We start from the raw sequence: 24,540 nt of genomic DNA, 5'->3' as shown, positions 1-24,540 counted from the left end.
TGAAGCTGCTCATAACAATGATGTATTTAAACAAGTCACACCCACCCATTATTCTTGTGGGTGGTGAACAAAGTTCCACAGTGTCAACAACAAATCACAGCTGATGAATGTTTGACAGTTACACTGTAAAGTCAAATCGATGGGCACAACGCCAGCAGAAAAATCACACGTAAGTTTGAAAAAGCAGATAAGAAAGGCCACACAGGTTTTCTTTGTTACCTTTTTAACCCTTTGGTGTTTCCATTTACACTCAAATAAACTCCTTTGTGACCTGGTAGATAATTATGCATAATGGCATTTGATTCTATCAACATCTTTTTTCCAGTCACATCAGCAAAGAAAAAAGAAAAACTGTTGTGTCGCTGTGATTACTCACTTCTGAGAAAAGCCACACAAGGCTACCTAGAAGCTAATTGGTCCATTAGTAGAGGTCAGAAAGTATTTAAGCATCTTTAAGTCCTGCACCTGAACCCGTCTGCCTGTTCACCAGCTCAGGTAAGAATTATTTAGATATCTTAAGTATTGGAGTTAATAATTTCCTAAGTCCTAAGCGTTCAGCTTTTTTCTTAAAAAACACTTAAAGTACAGTGATACTAATGGGACTCTTCTCATGCAGTTATATTTATATATATATATATATATATATATATATAAAGTTTTATGTTATTTCTTGTAAGAGGGCAAAGTAATTCTGTTTATGTTTAAAGGTGTATGATTTTCTTGACTGTCCATTTTTACCTCTTTAGGTCCTCTACTTCAACAAACATGGGGTTGTTTGTTGTAATCTTTTCAGCTCTTCTGCTGAGTGGTAAGTTATCAAGCAATACTCTTCAAGTGTGAGATATTACTGTAGAGCTGAAAAACAGCCAATGATAATAATACTAATTATTATTAGTATTATTATTATTATGATTACTTTCATTTAATCAGGTAGTCTCATTGAGATCAAGATCTCTTTTGCAATAGAAACCTGAGTAACAGTGATCAGTGATTTAGACATCTGTAAACATTAAAATATGTTTATTTGTTATTGACACAGACATGGAAGTAATGAGATGTTCAAATGTGGAAATGAATGCTGGTGCTGATATTTTTCAGAATTGTTTGATGTGAGCTGAATTTATTTATTTAATCCAATAGAAACATTGAGGAAAAGAGCTCAAGAAAAGAACGGTCACAATGCAAATAGATTCACAGTGGACCCTTCTCTCTTTTTTTTAAGGATTTTGCAGAGGAGGCCCTGCCACTCTAACACCGAAGTCAGGCATATGCTGGGTCATGGGCAATCTCCACTACACCTTTGATAGCCATTACTACACCTTTATGGGAAACTGCACCTACACCATGGCTAAGAACTGTCATGTTGGTGCAAACCTCCCGGCCTTTGAGGTGGACATCAAGAACAGGAACAAGGGCAACGTACAGGTCCCGTCTGTGGGGATGGTCACTGTCAACGTTCACGGGATCAACATTGAAATAGAGCGTGGTGCATTTGATATTGTCCGGGTGAGTCAGTGAAAGTGCTTCATGTTTCTTTTGATGGCATTTTGTGAATTCTGAATGTTGTGACCTTTACAAACTGTCAACAGGACAGAGACAGGACTCTATCAACACATTTTCAATATCGATACCGAAATACAATACCTTGACTTTGATACCGATTCTGAACTTTTTTTCGATGCCAACTATATCAAATACGTTTACACAAAAAGAAAATTACAATACATGGTACAAATTTTAGTTTTACTTTAGTTTTACTTTTAAGCTTGGTCTCTTTACACATTCAAACATGTTCAAGTAAATATATACAGCCATTCACATTTTGATGTTGGGAAATGGGTTGTTTAAAAAATCCAAATAATTAAAACAAATTTTAAAGACCTTTGTTTTAGTTCCTGCTGAATTTTTTGTTATGTTTCTCTGCCTGATCTTACTTGTTCTTTGCCTGGAGTAAAACTGAAATTTGATTGATTTATGTTCAGGTTAACTATCAGCAATGGACACTCCCAATGAATCTGAACAACGGCAAAGTGAAGCTTTTCCAGAGAGGTCTGTTTATCATCGTCGAGACAGATTTCGGCCTGACCGTGCAGTATGACTGGAACGAGTACCTTGCCATCACAGTGCCAGCCAGTTTTGCCGGCAGTGTGTGCGGCCTGTGTGGCAACTTCAACGGCAAAAAGGAAGATGATGCCACGACTGCCAGCGGGTCAGTGACCAGCGGTGTGGCAGCGCTGGGAGAAAGCTGGAGGGTTCACGGTGCCACAGATGATGCCTATTGCAAAGACGAATGTGGTGGCCAGTGTAAAAAGTGTCCTCTCAGTCAAGTTGAGAAGTTAGAGAAACAAATCTTCTGTAGAGCGCTTATACAAGATATTGTTAGACTGGTAGGTTGTAAGCCTGACATTGACTCCAACAGCTTTCAGAGCAACTGCATGCTTGACCTCTGTTGGGGTGAAGCTGTGAACACGTATCTTTGTAACACTCTACAAGGATATGCTGATCTCTGTCGGAGGTCTGGGGTCCAAGTCCCCAACTGGAGGAAGTCTACTCAATCCTGTGAGTAGTCCAGAGTTTAAGAAGCATAGCTATGCTGTCAGTAAATACAATGCTGATTTAACTAAGTACATTTACTGAAGTTTGTACTGAAGTGCAAATTTGAGGTCGGCTACTTGTATGTCACTCAAATTTTTTTCTTTTTCATGCCATTTTATACTTCTACTCCGCCAGATTTATTTGACGGCTTTAGTTACTTTACTAATGAAGAGTTTTGCATACAAAGCCCATGAAGAACTTATAACATATGATGCTTAAACTACCCAACAGTATATACAACTACAGCTTAGTACTTTTACTTTTAACACTTTTAGTACATTTTCCCGATTATAAATAAATACTTTTAATAAAGTAACACTTTCGATGGATGTTTACAATGTGGTATTTTGCTTGGGTAAATGGTCTGAATACTTTCTCCATCCTCCACTGAATAAAAGTTGTTAACTGATGATCTGTCTTCTCTTTGTCCACACAGCTGCACCCAAGTGCAGAGAAAACAGCCACTACGAGTTCTGTGGGAGTGGCTGTCCCGCTACATGTGCAAACCCAAACGCTCCCACAAACTGCACCGCCAGCTGTGTGGAGGACTGTGTCTGTGATGACGGCTTCCTGCTCAGCGGCACCAAGTGCGTCCCCAAGGCCGAGTGTGGCTGCATGTACCAGGGCCACTATGTGGAAGCCGGAGAATCTTTTTGGGCCGATGAGAGCTGCACCGGACGCTACACATGCTTCGCTGGTGGACGTTTGTCCCTCAACATGACTAGCTGTCCTGCTGGGCAGCAGTGCCAGGTGGCGAAGGGGATCAGAGGTTGCTATCCTGTCAACTACGCCACATGCATGGTATCTGGAGACCCACACTTTGTGACCTTTGATGGGGAGCGCTACAACTTCCAGGGCACATGTGCATATGAGATGGCTGGCGTCTCATCCAATAAAACTGGCCTGGAAAGTTTTAGTGTGGTGTTGCAGATGAATGGCCAAGATAAGAAGATTGGGTCTGCTGTCAAGGTGGTAGAGGTCAAAGTGTATGGGTACACTTTTGTCATCAGCAAGGAATACACTGGCACTGTTGTGGTAAATTATTTTCTCAAATAATCAAAACACTTGTAGCGCTGCATCTAATTATTGTTTTCATAATAATAATTTTTTTTCTCCTCAATTAATCGATTAATCGTTTGGTTTATAAGACATCAGAAAACATTGAAATATGTCCATCAAACTTTCCTCAATGCTCATGTGATGTCACTGAATGCTTTGTTTTGTTCAACTAGCAGTCCAAACCCCAAAGATATCCAGTTTAAGAAAAATAACAAGCAGCAAATCCTCCATCAAGAGTTTAAAACTCAAAAACACCTAATGTGTTTTATCAGCACTGTGCAGATGTGGTTTGATCAGGTGTCATCAGATCCTGATTCAAATGTTACTGAATCCTCAAACAGACATAAAATAATTTTGATAATCTATCAGCTGACTGAATGATTATTGCAGCTCCACATACATGTACTTTCAAATTCTATGTACTCATCATTATTTGTGCAAATAACTTAAAGGCCCTTTTTGTATATGATTATTATCTTTTTAAGGTCAATGGTGAACTCTCCAACCTCCCAATGTCGCTGGGCAACAATAAACTGCATCTTTACACCAATGGCAGGTTTGCTGTAATCGAGGCAGACTTTGGAGTGAAGGTGTACTACGACTGGAATAGCGTAGCTTTTGTCACCGTTCCCAGGACTTACATGGGCGTGATGCAAGGTCTTTGTGGCAATTACAACCTGAACCCCAAAGACGACATGCGGATGAGCGATGGGAAGCAAGCCTCCACCTCTGAGGCGCTCGGTCAGAGCTGGAAAGTCGCCACGATCCCCGGCTGTGTTGATAGCTGCAGAGGCCCCTGCCCCGGCTGTAACGCCACTCAGAAAGCTCTGTACAACACCAGCAGCTACTGTGGCCTCATCATCGACCCTGCAGGCCCGTTCCGTGACTGCCACTCCAAGGTTGACCCCGCAGGCTTCCTTGCCGACTGCCTGTACGATGTCTGTCTCTACCAGGGCAGCAGGAATATGCAGTGCAAGGCTCTGACTGCATACACAGCTGCCTGCCAGCTGACCGGTGCCAAAGTATATTCCTGGAGGTCAGCTCAGTTCTGTGGTAAGAACATTTACTTCAAATTCTTGTGAATTTTTCCAAACCATTTTACGACTAAACTAATCCTGACCCTACCTCGTTCCTAGATGCCCAGTGTCCATCAAATAGCCACTATGAGCTCTGTACCAGCAGCTGTATGGGATCATGTGAGAAAGACTCTACACTATCAAACTGTGGAGCTCAGTGCATGGAAGGATGTGCTTGCAATGAGGGTTACCTTCTGAGTGGAAATGAATGTGTGTCTGCAAACCAATGTGGCTGCACGTATGAAGGCAAATACTACCAGCAAGGACAGGTCTTCTACCCTGATGCCCTCTGCCAGAAGGAATGCACCTGCAACAGCACAGTAAGCATGAGGAGAGCTGAGAGAGATCACACGAAAGATCAGTCTATCTTTATTTTTCCATGATTTGTGTGGTGCAATGGGAAATGAATTCTAATCAGTCATCATTTACTCATACATATCTCACTTGGCATTATGTTCCATTACACTGTTTTTTATTTTTTTTCAAAAGCTGATTTTGCAGATAGTTTCAGTTTCATGTGCGTGTCAAGGTAACATATTGAAGTCCCCCTATTTAGCATTGTCAACTTACTCATTAAATTAACAATAAAATAAACAGCTTTTAAAATCCTCAAAGAACAAAGCAGCCGAAACATGAAGCAGATGAAGAGAAGATAAGCATAAAAAGGGTGTAAGTCAGGTCACAGGCAGAGCAGCAAATGTACAATGCAAGCAACTAATACAAAGCAAAAACATGTTAGACGTTCACTGTAAGCAGTTAAAACATGAAAACATATAATCACATTACAAAGGAGATTTCTTAGGTATTATGTATGGATTGGAGTATGGATTTTCTTGAGTAATGATTTGGGTGAATTTTTCAATCACTATCAAATAAATGACTAACAAAAATTTGTCCATTAACAATGATCAAGCTTGTGTCTCTTTCATATTAGGTGCAGTGTAAGCAGTCCTCTTGCGGCCTATATGAGAAGTGTGAGACAAAGAATTACGTGCGATCATGTCAGCCTTTGGGAAAAGGAGTCTGCTCCATCTCTGGAGATCCACATTATAACACCTTTGACAACACCACCTATAACTTCCAAGGCACCTGCACCTACGTCGCTGCTGAAGGTTGCCACTTGAGCGGCACACGTCTCACAGACTTCTCTGTGGCGGTGGAGAATGAGAAGTGGTATGTCATGACGGACAACCCCAAGGTCTCAGTGGCCAAACTTGTGGCAGTAGAAGTTTATGGAACCATCTTGATCCTTCGCAGGAATGAAGCTAAAATGGTTTGGGTATGTCACTAATGTGATCATTGCTTAAGGACTTAAACTGAGCTTGCCCTACTCGAATGAAAATAACAGCAATAAGAGTCATAACTTACTGTCAATATGGGGACCGGTGTTCATTATTTTTTAAATACACCTGACTGATAACAAATCAAATTCCAAATTATAAGAAAGAATTCATTGTTCTCTGCAGATAAACGGAGTCCTACATCATCTTCCACAAAACCTCTTCAATGGTGCAGTGAGGGTTTATCAGGAGGGGACAAATGATATCATTTTGACCGATTTTGGCCTGAGGGTCACTTATGATCTGGTCTACCACATCACTGTCACTGTCCCTGGAAACTACCGGGGCAGAACCTGTGGTCTGTGTGGCAATTTTAACAATGACAAAGCAGATGATTTCCAGCTGCCAGATGGAAACCTGACCAAAGACTTACAGACCTTTGGAGCGGCGTGGAAAGTGCCTGTGCCTGGAGCGGTCTGTGAGGATGGTTGTAGTGGTGACATCTGCCCCAAATGTGACGAGACTAAGAAAGCTGCATTTGAGGCAAAATGTGCAATTATCACCAATCCCGAAGGTCCCTTTGCCGTCTGCCATGATGTTATTGATCCTGCGTCCTACTTCAGAGACTGTGTCTATGATGTTTGCATGGCTAAAAACGTACAAAGTATGCTGTGTCAAAGTATTGCTGCGTACATGTTAGACTGCCAAGACTTTGGTGCAAAGATTCAGAACTGGAGAGGTGCTTCGCTCTGTCGTGAGTCTGCGCATTTTCATTCTTCATTCTACATTATGAAATCCATCTCTAACATGTCCATATCTGTTCATTTAACTTAAAAAAACTATTCCTAACTCTTGCTATTTGTGTGCAGCATATACGTGCCCTGCCAACAGCCATTATGAAACCTGTGTCCTGCCCTGTTCCTCTCCATGTCCCGGTCTCACTGACACCATCCTATGTACCACAACTTGTGTTGAGGGCTGTGCCTGTGATAAGGGCTACCACTACAATGGAACTGGCTGTGTGAACTTTGAACAGTGCAGCTGTTATTACAATGGCCAGACACTCGAGGTAAAAAAAAAAAAACATTATTAATACATTATATATCTGATAAGATAAAGCTCAGGTTACTCCTTATTGATAATTATATTTATCAGTGCATTATAACAATGCCTATGTTGACTCATTTGAATTAGCTGAAATGGCTTTTGAAAGGTAGGTGTATTAGCTGCATGAAAAGAAATATGTCAACAACTGAATTCGGTACAGACATTCATGGTTCACAGAGGATCAAACCAACTGACTGTAGTGATCCCCTGACTTTCCACCTGTCTTTTATTAGCCTTGTTGTCTCACTGGGCGCATTTCCTCAAGCATTCACCTCAAGAGTTGGAATATTGATGATTTTTAACATATACCCTTAATCACATTAAACTCCATTAACTAGTTAAGCATGATATGGCCCCTCTAAGCACTAACATCACCATATATTTTCAGATTGGAGAGTCCATTATAACAGATGACTGTCACAAAATGCTCACCTGTGTGAACTCTGGAGTAATCCTGTCCAACAAAATGACATGTGACCCCAATGAGAGCTGCCAGGTCAAGAACGGCGTGATGGGCTGCACACGTCAGCAGTGCTCTCTGGAGGCCAATGGGACCCTCACTGTGTTTAATGGTGAAGCAGGTAACGTGACAGTGCCAGGAATCTACGAGATTATCCAGAGCTGTGACCAATCTCATACATCAAACTGGTTCAGGGTGGTGGTGAAGTTGGATACATGCACTCCTGGAGTCAACTCAATTTTGGCTCTTTATGTGTTCTTCAATGAAGTGTTGTTCACAGTCAACAGCAAACATGACATCTGGGTAAGTGTCTGGATGAAGATATGACAGTAATCTTACCTATATAAAGTTTATTACTATAAATTGTTCAATCTGTGTTCACAGGTAAACGGAAGGGCTATTAATCAAACCACATTCTCCCAGAACAATGTAACACTGGTGGTTTCTGACAATACTCTGAGAATTAACAACCCTTCCAGCCTTCAGCTGTTCTTCAGTTCAACTAATAAACTCACCATGAGTGTCAGTGACAAAGTAGCTGACACGTTATGTGGGGCATGTGGGAAGCTCAAGCCTGTTTACACAACACTCGGGCCGAGCAGTGCTTCTGCATCACTGCACATTAAGCGATGGATGGCTCCTGATTTCCCCCAGTGGTGAGTCACATAAACTACCTCCAAATAATAACTGATAAATAGCAATGCTCAGATTAGTATCAAAGCACTAGAATGTGTACATACAGTTTGTATCGTTTTTAAGATTGTAAACCTTTTTATAGCCCAACAACAACATATGCAATCTTAATAATTCAATGATATACAGTGACTGTCCCACAACCTTAACCATGTGTTTATTATTGTTACCACGATGACAAAGGTCCAGTACCTTTGCGGCTGGTACACTCCTGAGTCCTGTCCGAGGGAAGGGACAAACAACATCTATGGTTGTTTAGGTTGGAGGACTTGCTGGGACTATTATATGCAGATGTTGAAATTATTATTCTTGTTACATTGTATTTCAGTGAAACTTCAAAACGTGACAATTTCTTTGTTTCTTTTTCAGCGGTTTGTAACTCCAGGCCTGCCAGCTTTTTATCAACTGCATTGATCACCATCCTCCAGCACTACCGAACTGACAGCATCATTGATTCATGAAATTATTTTTGTTTAAATAAATATTCCCACATCTGTGTAAATACCATTCCTTTTTTCTTGTTAAACATTTATTAATTAATGCAGTTAAAATACAAAACAAAATTACATTTCTTTGGGGAAATATTCTTATCATAGCAGACTGGAGGACTGTGTTGATGACTGACAGCAGCTGACAGGCTGAGCTCCAGCTGGGGAATCAGAGAAAAAGGTGTTTTGTTAGTTGTGGTATTGAGGAGTAAAGGACCACACACTTCTAACTGGGCTGAACTAAGTACATTTACATACTGTTTAAAGGAGCTACTTATATGTTTTGCTATTGCTACATGGCCAATGTTAGCATTAAGCTACCAGGCTAGAAGAAATGTTGTGAGTTCAGCACCAAACTTAAACTTACGTATGTGTCACAAATTAGATTTGTCCAATTTATAATTTTATGAATAGTGTAAGTCAATTTTAATTCTCTTAAGTGAATGTTTGTGTTGAGATCTATTGGCCATAGTCATAGAAGCAGCTATGTAATGCATGGTCAAAACTTTGGAGGAACAGAGATGTCACAGGAAAAGTAATAAACCATTTCCTTCATTTCACATTTTAATAGGCATTAAAAATAGGATTTCTATAAATAATTTATAAATTAACGATTAATCCATCTATAAATGCATTTACAAAAACCGTATAAAACACTCATTAAATAAACCATGTAGAAATACATTCCATTTATTTAGCCAAACTCTCTGAGCCTTCAGTGATAGTAAAACCAGGTTAATCCCACTTGACAGTGTGATATAATAGACTCTCTGAGAGCTAACCAGTGGGTTTTACCAGCAATGAAGGCCCAGAGTGTCATGGAAAGGCTAAAAGGAGAAGCTAAATGATTAACCACATCGATTAGCTAACAGGAAAAGGAAATGGAAGAGGGAATCCAGGTATCCAGGTGCGTATTCCCATTTTTAAACTGCCTTTCCAAATTGTTTTTCAAATTCAATTTATTCATGAATTAATAAATGTATTTCTAAATGGTTTATTTAAGAGTATTTTATGCTGTTTTTGTAAATCCATTTTTAAATCTTATGGCTTAATCATTCATTTATAAATTCTTTTTAGAATTCCTATTTTAATGGCTATTAAAATATGAAATTATGGAAATGTTTTATTACTTTTCGTGTGACTCTCCTGGTCCATCATACAAAACTGGATATTTCTCAAAAACGTAGCCTATCAACTTTGGGTGAGCCTATTTGTGGCACCTGGAGTTGTCCGACACATAAATGGTCATCCTCACCTTCATCATTGGGGGAGGGGGTCAGTAAGTTTCATATGAGGAAATACTCTCATGAGAGAACATCCCATTAAAAAAACTGATAATGAATGATGTGTAACTTAGGGCAGTGGTTCTAACCTTCACTCTTTCATTTCATATCAATATTAAATTTGGACAGAATTAGCAGCTAACGCCAGTGTCACCTTTTCATTAGGCCAAGCATAACAGCTAAATCTAAAAAGTTTTAATTTTAACAGGGAATTTGATTTGAGTTTTGAACCATCAGATCAAAATTCCATTTTGGATCAAAATATTGCTTAAATGATTAATCAACTAATCGTTGCACCTCTAAATTTATTATATTGTGCATTTACATACAACGGAAACCCGTACAGAGTCTGAACCTTCCAGAAATAAATGAGGAGGCACAAATTGAATCACTGAAGTTTATTCTTTGATTATTTTACAAACCCATTTCATCATAAATTGGAGGACAGAAATTTAAATGAATACCATCCATAGAAATATAGTTCTCAGTGCTGATTTGTTGCTGAAGTTTCTGCTGACGATGATACTGATATGTTGATCCCTGGGAGGTGACAGGATATTTTCTTTCACTCCAACAGCAGTGAAAGAAACTCACTGCAACCTCACTGCAACTCGCTGCAAAAAGATTACAAATTATTAAATTGCATTGAATTTGTTATAAATATTTCCAGTTTTTGTCCCATGAATTTTTTACTGTCTAGGACTTGGACTACAGCAGTGTTCAGATTATTATTATTTCTTGTGTCTTTTCTACATGGTTTGACTATTGAATGTTAGGTGTTAACTGCATCATGATAACCCCGAAAAAAGTTATGAGAAATATACTATTTAAAAAAGCAGTTTGAACATTCACTCCACTGCCACCTCATTTCAGGTTCACAAAACTGAGGAAAGCCACTTAATTAAAGGCATGTACTTCTTGGACCAGCGTGTATCCCACTCACCAGTTAGGGAAGTCTGGTGCAGAAAATGAGCCCATGTACTCCTGCATTACTTCCTGCGAGACGCTCATGGTGCCTCTGAGGGGATGGTGTTTGTCACATGCTCCACACAACTCGGCAGCCATGCTGTCACTCACGGTTACGATGATCTCCTGGGTGCTGCTGTAAGACAGCTGGAAGTGTGACGTCTTCTCGATGACTATGGTTTTCTCAATGAGTCTCACAGAGATATTATTTCTGTGCAGGCTGGGGAGAGTCACCTTTTTACCATTGACCTGTAAACAGCATCAGATACAATCATTTGATATGGTTATCAGCATCAGATATGGTCATTTGCTTTGTTGCAGAGAGTTTGATGAGAAGATCGATCCCCCCTTTTTATCTGTGTGTTCAAGATATGTTATTTCTTTTACCTTTGGAAAGAGTCAGGCTATTTTTCTCCCTACTTCCATTTTTACACTAAGCTAAGTGAATAGTCTCCTGACTCCACCTTCATATTTGATGAAAAGATTTAAAAGTGGTATCATTCGTTCTTGTCTAATTATTGAAAAGAAAGCAAAGAAGTGTGAATAAGTATTTCCCAAAATGTTGAACCACTCCTTCAAAAATACCCACCCAGGTCTCCTGTTTGTCAGTGACAGTGACTGCTAGTTCATCAAAGTAGATGTAAATAGCGACCACACTCTTCTCGCCAGACACACTGCATTCTTGGAGCTTGGCTACGACCCTGAACCAGTCAGCAGCTGATTGGTCACAGTGTGTGAGGATCTCATAAGCCCCCATCACAGAGATAGTGCCGGTCATGCCAGTGAAGAGTGTAAAAGATCCTCCGGTCTCCATCCGACACTGTGCGGGCTGGCAGCTGAGGATACCGTTCTTGAGTTCTTGGCACTTCTCTGTAGAACTGCAAGAAAAGTCCTCACACTGCATTTCACCAGATGTTGTACAGTTGCAGCGCTGCTGGCAGCTGTCAGATAGCACAGACTCGCCAATCTAAAGAGGAGGGTAAACAATTAACATCCAACAACATCCAACACTGGCATCCTGGTCAGACAAGAAGCATATTTTTCCTTTTCTGTCTTTTTCTTAGATATATTACACTGACAATGTGTATTAATGAAAGAGAGAAATTGTGTGTGTGTGTCAGTGCTGACACTGTTATACTGTATGTAAACCTCTAAAGTGTACGTGTGTGGTTGGTATAAACATCATCCATTGCTTGCACATGTACATATTTGTGCGATATGCAAATTGGTAACATATACTGTACATTTCTAGCATACCATAGAGTCATTGAGTTTCCAAATGTTATAGAAATTAATTTGGAAAGACTAGTTGGAGGTTAATAATCTATCACAGTGACCATATAATCACCTTTATTTTTCCCTCAAGAGTTTGTGGGAACCAAAAGCTAAAGGTGAAAGAGTTTTTTTTTTTTTTTTTTATCTCAACGGGACTTCCTGGTAACATTAAGAAAGAAAGAGAAATGAATGTTGGATTTTGTATGTGGTGACCAGGAACATGTCTTCCAAATGAATGCTAATGCTGCTCCATGTCTGCTCGACGTGTATATGGAAAACTGTTTTGAAACGTGTAAGTGTTTGCCATTGCAATTTTGGTATCATGTCAGCGTGTTTCCAGCTTGTTATTGTTATTAACACAGTCCTTGCTAGCAAATGCATTAAGATATGATGTAACAGACCTTTGGCTGTCTGGAAAGCAGGTATCCATCTAAAAACTGAAGGGAAACAAACTTTCAAAACTGAGGACTGAGGGCTACTTCACCTTATAGGTTCGTCCATTGTAGTAACAACTGCAATCCTCCAGAGCCACACAGCCAGTCCCATTGAAGTAGTATCCTTCCTTACAGGCGCAGCCCTCCACACAAGCGGTGGGGCAGGTGAAGGTGTCAGTGAGACCAGGGCATGGTGAGGCACAGGTTTCAGCACAGATCTGGTAGTGGCTGTTTTGAGGACACTGAATAGCTACAAAGGAAAGCATATTAAGATGAATTGATGGAGCAATAGTCTAACACTGATACAACTAAACGGTCTGTGTCTCTAAAAACTGGTGAAATTACAAACACACTGAATATATTTTAGATGAAGGTAAAGGTGCCTCATGTAACATTTACAAAGACGATTTTTATTGTTTCCAATCGTGCATTGATTACATCCATGAGCACTAGCTTGCAATCTTCTTCCTCATTGCCTTTGTTGCCACATTGTTTCATGGCATTACTGCCACCAGCTGTCAGGCAGTGGAATACCGTGAAACCACACTACTAAAAAAAACAGCCATCCACTCAAAAAGGTGCTGCTTCAAGTGCTACTAGTGGTAAAAAGAAAAAACTCCACAGTGTTCCTTTAATGTTCTTGGGTCCCTAAAATAATAATGTGAGATAGAAAGTGCTGGATGAAAAAATAAAAATCATAACACTTAGCATCTGAGTTAGGTTCAGTAGAAGAAGAATCAGTCATCACACAGACAAAATAGAAAAGCAATTAACAACCCTTACGGCAGAAATCAGGCGTCCTCCAGTTGTTGACCTTTACTCCAGTGGTCTGACAGTCAGTCATGTACGCGGAGATGCTTTGACAGAGAACGTTGCGGTCTCCCTGAGACATACAGACATCATAGACACAATCTCTGTAGTAATACTCAGGGCTTAGTTTGCTGTGGCATGCAGAAAAGGGACCATTAGGATTTCTGATTATTCCACAATCTTTCTCAAAGATTTCTTTTCGGGCGTTGGAACATTTGGGACACTGGTCACCTCTGCAGCCATCTTCGCATACCACCCCAGGAACGGCTACTTTCCAGGCTGCTCCAAAGATCTTTATGTCATTGGTCATTTTTCCATCAGGAAGCTCATACTCATCTGTCTTGTTATTAAAACTGCCACACAGACCACAGGTTCTGCCCATGTAGTTTCCAGGAACAGTGACTTCGACTTTGTAGACCATGTCATAAGTCACCTTCAGGCCAAAATCAGTTGTGATAGCATAGTGAAAGCCTTCTTGGAATACTTCCACCTGTCCGTCATTGAGGTTAAATGGAATGGTTGTCAAGACGCCATTCAGCTGGGGAACACAAAGAAAAATATCAGCTCTATTAAGCTATTATCAATATAAAATCAGGATTAAGTTAAATGAACAGAGGAACAGTAAATTAATCAACCATCTCAAAACAACTACTAACCATGATCGATCCAAGTTGATGCCTTCGGAGAAGTAGGGTGTAGCCGTACACCTCCACAGCAACAAGCTTGGCAACAGACAAATTTGGCGTATCTGTCCTTGTCCACTTCTCATTCTCCACCACCACAGAGAAGTTTTTCAGATGCGAGCCTCCCAGATGGCACGATGTAGCTACGGTGTAGGTACAGGTGCCTTGGAAGTCGTAGTGATGGTTGTCAAAGTTTTTGTAATGTGGATCCCCTGCGATTGTGCAGGTTGCATTTTCCAGTGGTTGACATGATCGAACATTCTTGCTCAGCGTACACTTCTCAAATGGCCCACAGGAGTATGGCTCGCAGTTCATCTAAAGTCGGAGACATTTTTAGAACAACTAACAAGGTAGGGTAAAATTTGGTGAGGAAGTGAATTTCTTCTTTATATAAAACGTACCGTGCCATTGCAGGTGCAGTTCTGACGACAGTCTGGAGACAGAAAACTCTGTCCCTTCCTAATGTATTTGTTTCCGTGCATGCATCCACACTGGTCAAAAGGCACACACTTGTGTCCACTGAGTAGGAAGCCATCATTGCACACCCATGTTTCCTCACAGGGCCTCTTGCAGCCAGTGGGAGGTAACCCGTTTTCACAGGTTGCATGGCAAACATCTCCACAGTGTTCATAGTGACTGTTGTCAGGATGCCCCATCTTAGATATGGGACAGAAGTCGTCTCTCCTCCAGTGGGACACATTGACTCCTCTCTTTTGGCATTCTATAGTGTAACGGCGGAGATTTGCACACCAGGAGCCTTTCTTGCCATTATAAAGGCACACATCATACACACAATTCTTAAAAATGCTCTCAGGATTTATGATGGCATGGCATTCATGGAAGGGGCCTGTGGGGCTTCTTATCAAACCGCAGTACCTGTCAGTCTCATATTTCTCTTTTTGGGTGATGTCACAGCTGGGACATTGGCTCTCGTTCTTGCAGCCATCAACACAGCCCGGGATTTCAGCAACCCTCCAACTTTTTCCTAGTTCTTCTGCAGATGCCGCCCGCGTACCGTTTTTCAGCAGTAGGTCATCTTTGGGGTTGTGATTGTTATTGCCACACAGGCCACACATTGCACCATCATATGTACTAGGGACTTTGACTTGTACTGTTGAAAGCCAATCATAGGAGACTAGCAGCCCAAAGTCGGCCTTGATCTCAGCAAAGTCACCAACCTGGTGAACTGTTATATTGCCTTTGAGTTTGACAGGAAGGTTGGTGATTTCTCCATTTACCTGAAAAACAAGATTGTTTAATTCAAGGTGGGACTTATCAGAAAAGATGACTTTCTATACTGTGATAAATTTGCTGCATTGCATCTCACCAGGACTGAGCCTTTGTACTTCCTTGTGACAACAATGGAGTTCCCATAAACTGTGACCTCCACCAACTTTGCACCAGAACCAACGTTTTTGGCATCATTTTGCACAAAAACTTCAAACTGTTGCAGGGAAGGATCTTTCGAGCAGACCCCAGCCAGCTGATACACACAGGTGCCGTGGAAGTTGTAATCGTGGCCATCAAAGGTCTCGAAGTGAGGGCCGGCAGTCATGCTGCACTCTGTGTACGCAAGAGGGTGACATCCGAGAAGATCATCAACCACCTTGCACTCATACCCCTGCTTACAACCTGGTTTCTGACAGTCGACCTTCTTGGTAATTTGGTTGCATGTGCACTTCTCGGTACAGAGGTCATCGGTGAAGAAAGAGACTCCAGCCTCTATGTAGTGGCCTTCGTACAAGCAGCCACACTGGGCCTTGGGGACACATTTTGTGCCACTGAGCAGGAAGCCCTCATCACAGACACAGGTCTCCACACAGCTTTTGTTGCAAGTTCTTGCAGCATCTGGGTTTTCACAGGTGGCAGGGCAGGCATTCCCACAGAACTCATAATGGCTGTTCTCTGGGCACGAGGGTAGAGCTATTTCAGACAAAATTACAATATGTTACCATCACAGAATCAGGGTGAAACCCGAAAGTAACAGGTGATATTTCAAACTGGCGTTACTCACAGCAATGAGCGAGGTACCTCCAGTCATGAATTTTGATGCCAGCCCTTTGACAGGTATCAGCATACACCTGTAAGGTGTTACACAGGAAATTCTTCATCCCCTCGCCCATGCACACATCATACAAACAGATGTCATGAAAGACCTTGGGGTCAATGACAGCACTACAGTCACTCATTGGGCCATCCATGATGCGGGTAAGGACGCCACAGAAGATCCTGTCTGTTAGGCTGCCAAAAAAGCTGTCGCTATCACAGGTCTCACACTGGCCCGAGCATTCGTCTCGACACTGAGCATCCTCTGGTACATCAGGAACCCTCCAGCTCTTGCCAAGGGCCACTACACTGCTGGTCTGTGAGCCAGTAGGAGTCACCATGTCATCCTCCTTTTTGCTGTTGAAGTTGCCGCACATGCCACACACTTTGCCAGAAAAACTGCCCGGCACTGTGATGACAAGAAACTCCTTCCAGTCATACTGCACAGTCAGGCCAAAATCTGTCTCCACAATGATAGACAGGCCGCTTTGGTACAGCTTCACTTTGCCATTGCCCAGGTTGATAGGGAGATTCCATAATGTGTAGTTCATCTAAAAGAGATTCACAGGTGTTTTTGCGTTAATTGACTGAATAACATTTCTTCACAGACTCTATGAATAGTATAAGAAGTCGAATTTGTTAAAACAATGCACTCACCCTCAGAAGGCCAAACTCTGATCGCACTATGGCCATAGTGTACCCATAGACCTTAATGAGCACCTTGCCGACAAATGTGACCTTTGAACCAGTACGCTTGTAATTCTGAGCGTTAACCTCAAAAGCTGGAAGGTCTTTCCCAACATGGCAGTTCTTGACCATCGTGTAGGTGCAGTTGCCCATGAAGTTGTAGTAGTTGCCATCAAATGTGCGATAGTGAGGATCGCCCATGGCCCAGCAGGTACCTGCTTTGATGACTGGTGGTTTTTTGACACATGTTGGGGAGTTTGCTTTCATCTGGCACACTTCATCTTTGGAACATTTTATGGTGCTGCAGTCATGTTTCTCTGACACTTTGTAAGAGGAGGATAGGGCACATGAGTCATTTTACTGTACAATACTATTATGCTATATTATGCTATGTTATGCTATGTTATGCTACTCTATGCTGTGTTGTACTATTCTATACTATATTATGCTATGATATACTATTAGTGTGCTACTGTGGCGTTTTATACAATATACTGCATATATTGTGTCTATGTTATGCTCTGCTATGCTGTGCCATATTACACTACGCTACCCTTTGCTGTGCTGCAATATGGTGTGCTACACTATGCCGTTTTATACTATTGTTTACTATATTACACAATATTATGCCATACCAGGCTAGACTTTGCTACATTATGCTATAATGTACTGTACAATGCCATGTTATGCTCTACTGTACTGTGATATTTTATGCTATGCTACACTACAATAGCCTCTATTGTGCCTTGCTATGCTATGCTGTCTTTAATTTGGTGTACAATTATATACTATACTATACTTTCTATACTATACTATGGTGTGCTATGCTATATTATACCGTTCTTTATAGCACTATACTATACTGTTATGCAATACAAAGCTATGTCAAGCTGTGTTGCTATGCCGTACCACAATACACTATGTTATGCTGTTCTATGACATGCTATACTACGGTAAGCTATGCTGTAATATGCTATGTTACATTTTGTCATGTTATGCTCTGCTAGATGATACACTATGCTGTTCTTTAATGTTGCACACTATGTTGTGCTGTGGTATATTTTGTGTGACACTATATTGTGACTGATTCTTTTTACTTACCTGCTGAGTCAGCAGATGCAGGGGATCCATATCCATTAGCATAAGCAACACCAAAACTGTAGACGCCAAATGGGGAGTTGGGGTGAGATATCTGATAGAAGTTTTCTCCAGTGCTATAGTACATCTCAGCCCAGGAGAAATCAGTCCCATCTACTTTTTGCCACTTGAAGCTGTCAGACTGGGGCTTTGGATCAACTTTGATGGTATCCAGATCTTTGTTTCGAGCCACAACTATAACATTGTTGTAGAAATCACCCTGTCCCTGCAGGGAGTAGGAAGTGCTAAAATGATTTGTGGGCAGGATAGTCATCAGGAAGGGATCAAAATATTCTGGTGTGTCCTCAGGACCCCCATTGAATTCAAACAGGACCTGGATACCCTTCTCAGACGTCAGATATATAGCATGTGGCCAATCAGAGTAGAACTCAAGAGTCTGTCCTGCAAACATGGAATAACTCTGAACCTTTCCATTAACATTAATGGTAATTTTGGTGGGCTGGGATGCTTGGATGAAAACGCTGTCATGTAAATAGGTAAAGATTTTATGATAAGGCAGGGGTGCAATGATGAACTCTTTCCCCCAGCTGTTTACAGGGAGAAGTTGTTCATATACGTGGTTGCAGGAGGTGTATTTCTGAACACAGCTATGTCCTGAGGAGACGGCAACAGGAAGGCGTGAGACCACTTTAGAGCCGCTCAGGTTATCCTGACTCTGAATCTGAACAGTCTCAAATGCCTCGAGCTTTAAGGTCACCTTGCTTCCTCTCCTGTAAAATTTCCCCTGTAATTTTACTGAACCCTGCAGGAAAATCTCAACTGTGTTGGGCTCCTTGTGGTTAGTGATGGAAAATTCTTTAAAGGTGTCTGTCTGAGAGCTGGAAGGAGTGAATACGAGGTACTCAGTCCCCCAGTCCTTCACTGGGTAAACCACAGAGGTGTCTGCTGTGTATTGCTTGAAGTTGAGAGACATCACAGTGACATCTTGGCTAGCCTCAATCAGCACAGTCTGACGGGACTTCATACTGCCTTTCATCTCTATGCTGTCGGGCAGCTTGAAGGAAACACTTTTACCAGGATCAATTTCCTTCTCATAGACCTCACCCACAGCAGTCACCTTGACTTTGGTGCTGCCTTGTGAAGAGGGCAGAGCTGCAACCTCAACCAAGAACCGAGTTTCCCTACCATCACTCCCAAGGTTTTGCATGAAGGATGTGACAAACTCTCTTCCTGCTGGTGAAGCAGAGCTGAGCGCTGCAAAAGTCACAAGGATGTAGATTAAGATATGAAAAATCCAAAAGTCTCATATCATCATTTGGTCATTTGGATAAAAGAGGTAGTAATCGCACCTTTTAGGTAAGTAATAGTAACAATGTAGCAAAAAAAGTAAAATCACTGAAATGTACCTTAAGAATCGTAAGTAAAAAATACTCTATGCAGAATTGTAATATTACATATAAATTATACTGTATAATTTCAAGAAAAGTTCTTCATTTTCAAACATTTTAGGAATGTATTCAAATAATAATATAATAACCAAATACTTAGTTCCTTCTTATGTCAACTTACCAGTCACCAGTAAACCCACAAGACAGTAGACCAGCCTTTTCATTCTTAAACCTAAAATAATGCACACATCACCAAAATTAACCATCCACCAGTATGATGACAACACATACACAGACATTTTGGAGACTAACATGCGGTTTTTTTTTTTCCTTTTTGTCTTATCTTATATTTAATATTCTAAAAGATTAAATGCTAGATTTTGAAAAACAATATATGAAATGTGATCATTCAGAAAATAAATCACAGTTTAAGAAACAAGACATATTCAAAACATATTCAGGGAAACAGGCAGCACTCCAGTGGTAATAAACTGAGAGCATGACCGCCACCCCAAAATCATTTTAGTGAATTTCAGTTACAAGAAGCAGAGTAATGATTCCTCGTACAACTTCATGGAGAAGAGAAAAGTGAGAAAACACCAGAAACACATGTATCATAAATACATTTATTCCTTATGCTACAAGTGTTGGCTGAGTTTTGACCTCTTCAGACTTTTTGGTATCACTAATGGACTGAAAAATCTGACTTTTTTTTCTGGCATTCATCAGAGCATCAAGTTTTAGAAATACGGCAACCACATTTTAGGATTGTGATAAAGTATCAAACTTACCTATATTTACCATTCAAAGATTTTTTATACATTTTTTGCAGGTTATTAATTCTTCAGCCAACTTGAAATTTGTTGTTAAAAATATAGTTATAATATTTGTAAATAAATCTTACCTGAACCAAAAAACCAGGAAACTGGATAAATGGCATCCGGACTGATGCCCTTTTATTCATCTCGGTGATGGCGAGGGAGCCAATCAGGGAGAAGGTGTCACGCTGCCTTCATGGATGCCAAGTGACCAACTGAGTAATCACGTGGCAAGATTGTCTCTTTGCATGTGTTCATCTATCACTTGTCAGGTGAAAGGAAATACCAACTTGTCAGGCCCTTGTTTAAGGCTTGATGGCAGCTGCATTTTTGATATTATCCAGGAGATAGGAGATGTTTCTCATCCCGTGGAGAATGGATTCAAATTATGTATTAGGTTCTAACCTGACAGTGATGTTTCATTTAATGCATATTAAATATGTAATACACTTCACTTAGCTTCAGGTTCAGACCACTCAAAAGTTTGACTTAAATGAAACTGTAGGTGTGTAATGAATATGAACACCAGGTGATTTTATTGAACCCTGTGCGGGGTTCAATTTTTTCCAATATTTAACATTTAAGTAAGTGTAAAATTTAAAACTAGTCTGAAGGCTAAATTAGAAAAATCTCGAGAAAAAGTGAGTCACGACCTGTCTCTATTGTCCAACGACCACACATACAAATTAAAACAAATAAAATAAAACGTGAGTTACAGTGGAGCAGCACTTATAAATCCAATGAATCACTATCTGACAGCTGCAAATTGCAGTTTGTGATAACACTGAATATGTTCAGGGTGGTGAATGGTCATATCTGAGGTCACACCCCTATAACCACTTGAAACACAAAGACACTCCCATCAAATACTGAGGGACACATGTTCTTAATGTCAAAATGAAATGATAAAATATCAATCAAACAAAGCTGAGAAATGGTAGAGAATCAATCAATCAACACGTCTTTTAACAGCACAATGCAGACAGAAATAATTGTGTGAGAATTGTTTGAATTTTGGGGAGTGAAAGCAAGTGAAGTGATTCACTGATTTCGAGTGAATGCATCCCTCTTTCCGCTCACATGCAGCAAGTCAAAACAGCATGAGAGGTTCAGGATTTTTGCTGAGTGTAAACCATCCTTTGATAACGAGAGGCACACTCAGCCAATTTTTGAGAACGGGAATTGTTTTTACCAAAAGATCTGAAAGTTTCGGGAAAAAAACTGAAAAGTTTTGGTAAACATGTCAGTCTGTGACATGATAAAATACTTCACCAGTGGCTTATTTCACCAGTGACCAAAGACTTTAAGATTGACCTTGGGAAGTTGTAGCAATAGTTTTGCACATTGCACACGCCAGCAGATATCACGAAAGGTCAAAATCACTTTATGTTTATCTTATCCCCCCCTACACACACACGGACACACACACACACACACACACACACACACACACACACACACCATCATTTCCCCTCACCTCTTCCACCCCCACTTCCAAGCATTTCATACCCACTGACTCACTCCCCTCGCCCATATAAGCTGTTTGCGGATCCACTCTCGACACATGTTGGAGAGAAATCTGCCATTTCAAAATTCAGTTCCCACCACACCACCGTACAGCTATGACTTCAACTGGAGGCCTCAGAGGATTTTGGATAGTTGCACTGCTGACTCTTCATGGTGCATATCTAGGAGGTAATTTCTTCTTGATTCAGTGAGCATTTATACTCAGTATACTGTTCCACTTCCAACTGCAATGCTGTTAAACTCTGTCTTGTTTTATCTTTGATTTCCACAGACACCCAAAGAAACTCTCTCAATGAGCCGGACGTCCCTTTCCCGCCCGCCTGTCCCACGGCTCTAAACCTCGCTGCCATTTGCCATCAGGGTGAGGGTCGACCCAGATACCCGGCCAGCTTCTTCCCGGGCTCCGGTGCCAGTCACTTCCGCCGTCGTGGAAACGCCATCAACCGTCTGGAGTCGTGGTACAGTTTGTGCTGCGGTGGACAAGTGGCACAGCAGAGCCACCAGATCCTCTGCTGCGCCCAGCAAGCTGTGAGTCACTCATTGTGTTTGTGTGTGTTTTGGGGGAGAAATGGAGTCCTAAATGCAAAGACAATAACAGACTGACACAACTGTGACTGTGACAATAGACAGACAAGGTACCATTATGTTGCACATGTTGAGGGGAGATCCCTATTATTATTTATTAATAATAAAATTAATCTTTAAGGTGAAGAAACTGTTCTGTCTAGATACATGAGTGTGTGGATAAAGTTTAATAGTATGCCAATACATAATCCACATATCCAAGTACACTGTATATTCCACTATAGATAATATTATAATCTCAGCACAAAACACAAATACACACAGTGCTAGTATCCACACTGACATAGTTTTAAATTATTTTGTTATCTTTTGGCATTTAGTTTTTCTGTCCTCTCCATAAAATCATAAATCAAATGTGTAATTTCTCCTCATGTACAAACAATTTTATTTTTTAAACAAATTTTATTGCCAAAAAACAAACAAAAAATATTCTCTGTTATCATTAGGTTAAGAAGGTGATTCAAGTCAGATTAGATTCAAAAACATTGTTTAGTGAATAAACAAATATAAGGATTTTAACATAACTATGATCACATTTAACGGAAGTTGTAATACAAAAACTGGTTGAATTTATGGCCTCATAGATAATTGGTGGCAAATAGGAAAAACCTGGTGCCTCAGATATTAAAGAAAAAAGATATAAGGGGAAATCCTGTGTTTTTTTCTCCACACAGAAAGACAAAGTAGTTTGCTATATTCATGAAGAAGTGAATATATTAAACTGAGTGAACAAAGGGTGAAATGTGCTTTCCTCCAGCTGAGGTTTAAACACAACTTTGTGACTTTTTCTTGCAGTGGAAACAAGCTCTGTCTCAGTTCTGTGTGGAAGAATACGCCACTATGACTGTGCCGTATGAGTGCTGTGAGGACAGAGGAGACGCACGGTGGACGTGCTTCGACAGCGAGCTGCCAAACCCTAACTACAACCCAACACCAGGCTACACTGCACCACAAGTCCCTGCGGAGCTGGGATTCACCTTCAACGCAAGTGCTTGCTAAAGGTGAAAATAGATATCAGTGTAACATGAAAATACAGATGGTGTAAAACAAAAATGAACAAAGCAGTTTAGTAAAAGTATCTGTCGATGATTAAATAAAGAGATGAAGCTAATGTGTTCAGAAGAATTTGAACAAGAAGAGAAAATAAAAAATTCATCAGTCATATATGGAAGATAATGCTGAGCTATTGCTTTGTATTTTTTCTGCAGTCTTTGTCTCAGATGCTCAGAGGAGGACAAGACATGCCGGTTTGGTTTCTGCTGTGTAAGGACAATAAATGCACAGTACAGTTTTTATTTTGTCAGCTCTATATTTAACCCAGCTTTGTCACAACAACAGAAAAACCATTAAAAACTGGTAGTATTATTTGTTACCACAATAAAGGCTACAATGAAGATATACAAGTTCTCATGTGCTTTTTTTCTTCTGAACAATAGTGGACTTGACATAAATCTGGAGAGACACCATCTTGGCAGCTTCAGAAAAAGACAAAACTGTTGAGTTTTGAAACAAGTTATGAGATTTTTCCCTGCACTCATGTAATAAAAAGAGAGTCCACTATGGGTCACTGTTGCGTGTGGTAGTTATGTGTGTGATATTTACAGATCAATAATCAATAAGAAAAGTTTAATTGAACTGCCTCCTGATTGGCAATGTGTGGTAAAAGTCACGAATAAAAACTTTGAAACATCTCAACACTGTTTGACTGATGTTTGAGTAATGGTCACATGTTTTGCTAAATATTTCTTTTTTCAGTCAAACTTTTTGTTCGAGAAGTCAAAATAAACATTTTACTGTATGAAAAGACATAAGTTTGAAATGAGTGTCAAGAGGTTGCATTTATACACGTATTGTTCTGCAGTGGTGGAATGTAACCAAGCTAAGTATAATTTGTGTAATATAATTATTTGTTCTTTACATGAGTGCTTCCACACTTCATACATTTACTTAGCTTCAGAGGCAGATATGGTACATTTAACTCCAATGCATTTACTTAACAGGTACTAATTATTTTTTAAGTTTGAGATTTAAATACATAACCTATGATGAACTTTAAATATTTGCTATAATACTAATCTGCCCATGTAAATCAACACCATGGAGTCAGTCTGGGAATACAACCTACTTGCCAAATACCCTGAAAAACTGTGTCACTGTACCATGGAGAATTGGCACAGCTCTA

At 40.4% G+C, this 24,540-nt stretch overlaps 3 protein-coding genes across 3 annotated transcripts; 2 read left to right on the top strand and 1 right to left on the bottom strand.

The window, feature by feature from the left end:
- The first annotated feature begins 405 nt into the window (after positions 1–405).
- LOC111657574 (IgGFc-binding protein-like) lies at positions 406–8,772 on the top strand. The gene is made up of 13 exons (XM_023409787.2): positions 406–495; positions 747–808; positions 1,223–1,506; positions 1,983–2,559; positions 3,032–3,630; positions 4,140–4,707; positions 4,791–5,050; positions 5,665–6,009; positions 6,197–6,764; positions 6,880–7,079; positions 7,506–7,880; positions 7,962–8,233; positions 8,640–8,772. The coding sequence occupies exons 2-13, from the start codon at positions 766–768 to the stop codon at positions 8,647–8,649; spliced, it is 4,101 nt and encodes a 1,366-aa protein (XP_023265555.1). The 5' UTR covers positions 406–495; positions 747–765; the 3' UTR covers positions 8,650–8,772.
- Positions 8,773–10,439: 1,667 nt separating this feature from the next.
- Positions 10,440–19,276, bottom strand: LOC111657591 (IgGFc-binding protein-like). The gene is made up of 11 exons (XM_023409815.2): positions 18,044–19,276; positions 16,913–17,265; positions 16,224–16,806; positions 15,537–16,132; positions 14,611–15,447; positions 14,183–14,524; positions 13,500–14,064; positions 12,767–12,966; positions 11,597–11,974; positions 10,985–11,256; positions 10,440–10,655 (listed from the first exon to the last, which is right to left on the bottom strand). The coding sequence occupies exons 1-11, from the start codon at positions 19,245–19,247 to the stop codon at positions 10,643–10,645; spliced, it is 5,343 nt and encodes a 1,780-aa protein (XP_023265583.2). The 5' UTR covers positions 19,248–19,276; the 3' UTR covers positions 10,440–10,642.
- Positions 19,277–21,824: 2,548 nt separating this feature from the next.
- On the top strand, positions 21,825–23,761 carry ecm1a (extracellular matrix protein 1a). Its single transcript, XM_023409927.2, has 4 exons — positions 21,825–21,941; positions 22,045–22,301; positions 23,154–23,359; positions 23,567–23,761. Exons 1-3 carry the CDS (start codon positions 21,869–21,871, stop codon positions 23,355–23,357), a joined length of 534 nt encoding a protein of 177 aa, XP_023265695.1. The 5' UTR covers positions 21,825–21,868; the 3' UTR covers positions 23,358–23,359; positions 23,567–23,761.
- Positions 23,762–24,540: the final 779 nt, after the last annotated feature.

This window comes from Seriola lalandi, unplaced genomic scaffold (genome assembly GCF_002814215.2).
Source record: "Seriola lalandi dorsalis isolate HSWRI2012SDOR001 ecotype SW California unplaced genomic scaffold, Sedor1 jcf7180002054408, whole genome shotgun sequence".
Lineage (NCBI taxonomy): Eukaryota > Metazoa > Chordata > Actinopteri > Carangiformes > Carangidae > Seriola > Seriola lalandi.
Note: the sequence above shows the minus strand (reverse complement) of the source record. Positions and strands in the feature narration are given on the sequence as shown.